Source organism: Capsicum annuum, unplaced genomic scaffold, assembly GCF_002878395.1.
Source record: "Capsicum annuum cultivar UCD-10X-F1 unplaced genomic scaffold, UCD10Xv1.1 ctg10015, whole genome shotgun sequence".
NCBI lineage: Eukaryota > Viridiplantae > Streptophyta > Magnoliopsida > Solanales > Solanaceae > Capsicum > Capsicum annuum.
In genome coordinates this window covers 1-1583 of record NW_025814931.1, presented here as the reverse complement: position 1 = coordinate 1583, position 1583 = coordinate 1, and the positions used below count along the sequence as shown (strand labels likewise).

General features: G+C 32.7%; 1 protein-coding gene across 1 annotated transcript; it reads right to left on the bottom strand.

Moving 5' to 3' along the window:
* Positions 1–1175: 1175 nt before the first annotated feature.
* On the bottom strand, positions 1176–1577 carry LOC124890035 (ribulose bisphosphate carboxylase large chain-like; the record flags this gene model as incomplete). The annotated part of the gene is made up of 1 exon (XM_047401930.1): positions 1176–1577. A coding segment is annotated over one exon (402 nt), but the record flags the coding sequence as incomplete, so codon positions are not given.
* Positions 1578–1583: the final 6 nt, after the last annotated feature.

Here is a 1583-nt window from a genome sequence, read left to right as displayed (position 1 = left end):
ATAACTCGAGTTTCGATAACTATAAAAAGAACTTTCTAGTTCACTCAAAAAAGAATGATCGTTGTCAATCTCAAAAATCTAATTTTCAATATCAAAATAGATGGAATAACTGTCTCCATTCCTGTCACTAGCTACAAAAGTGTCATCAGAGATGAAATTCCAAATGTCTTTAACGCCGAATAAATAATCAACATTACTGCAACTAGAAATGTTTTTCACTTTTTGATTTGGATCTTCACTGGTATATTCAATAGGACCAAGACTGCCCATTGATTTATTTAGCCCACACCTGTGTTCAAGCTCCTTCTTAAACAACATCGAATTAAACCACCATCTTTCCATAGAGTTTTCTTGCCCCCCATTTTCATGAAAATACAATAGATGAATAGTCATTCGCTATAAAATTATTTATTTGAATATCTTATTTCCTATCAGACTAAGCATAGAAATCCAATCACTAGGATTATTAGTGAGTATTGAAAAAAAAGTTCTGAATCTAGGGGAACACTTCACTATATATTAATATGTTGGAACCCCCTTTTATTATTTTATTATTAAAAATAATATAAATATAATAATATAATATTTGATAAAGGGCGGCTTCTCCTATGTCGTGTCAAATTCACATCGAAAAAAGAGATTTGTCCTCTCCTATACTCCTATAAAGAAATCAAAAAAATTTTCTTAAAATCTCGTCTAATACTAATATCTAATCACTAACTTATCTAAAATGTAATAAAATAATAAGTAATAAATTAAGCTTCCATTTCAACACGGAACGGAACAAAGGGGACAATATACAGGATGGGTAGAAAGAGTTGTGCTACTTGGCTTGATTTAGGGAAACTACAAACTACAGGATAGAAAAAAATATACCAATCCTAAGAATCCATAGGATTTATTGTGGATCCAAGACAACAATAGAAAGATTTGAGTCTTAGATTTTTATTTAGTTTTCTAGATTTTGTATTTCAAATCTTGTATATCTAGGTAAGTATATACTTAGTCAAAATATATGCAATAGAATTTTTGTTGTATTCTGCTCAATCCTTTTAGTAAAAGATTGGGCTGAGTTTAATTGCAATTCAATTAAGAGAACGAAGGATAATTACTTGAGTTTTTTCTCCTTATCCTTCGTTATTTCCTTCTAATTAATCTGCTAATGTCTACTATTTTTACTTATCCAAAACGTCCACTACTGCAAAATTAAATATGATCTCTTTCCATATCTCAGAAGCAGCAGCTAGTTTCGGGCTCCATTTGAAAGCCTCGTGAATAGTCTCATTACCTTCCCGAGTAAGATTGTGTCCTTCATTACGAGCTTTTACACATGCTTCTAGAGCTACTCGATTAGCTATGGCAACTGGCACATTACCCCAAGGATGTCCTAAAGTTCCTCCACTGAACTGTAGTATGGAATCATCCCCAAAGATCTCGGTTAGAGTAAGCATATGCCAAACATGAATACCTCCTGAAGCCACAGGTAGAACACCTGGTAAAGAGACCCAATCTTGAGTGAAACAAATACCGCAACTTCGATCTTGTTCAACAAAATCATCACGCAATAAATCAACAAAGCCCAA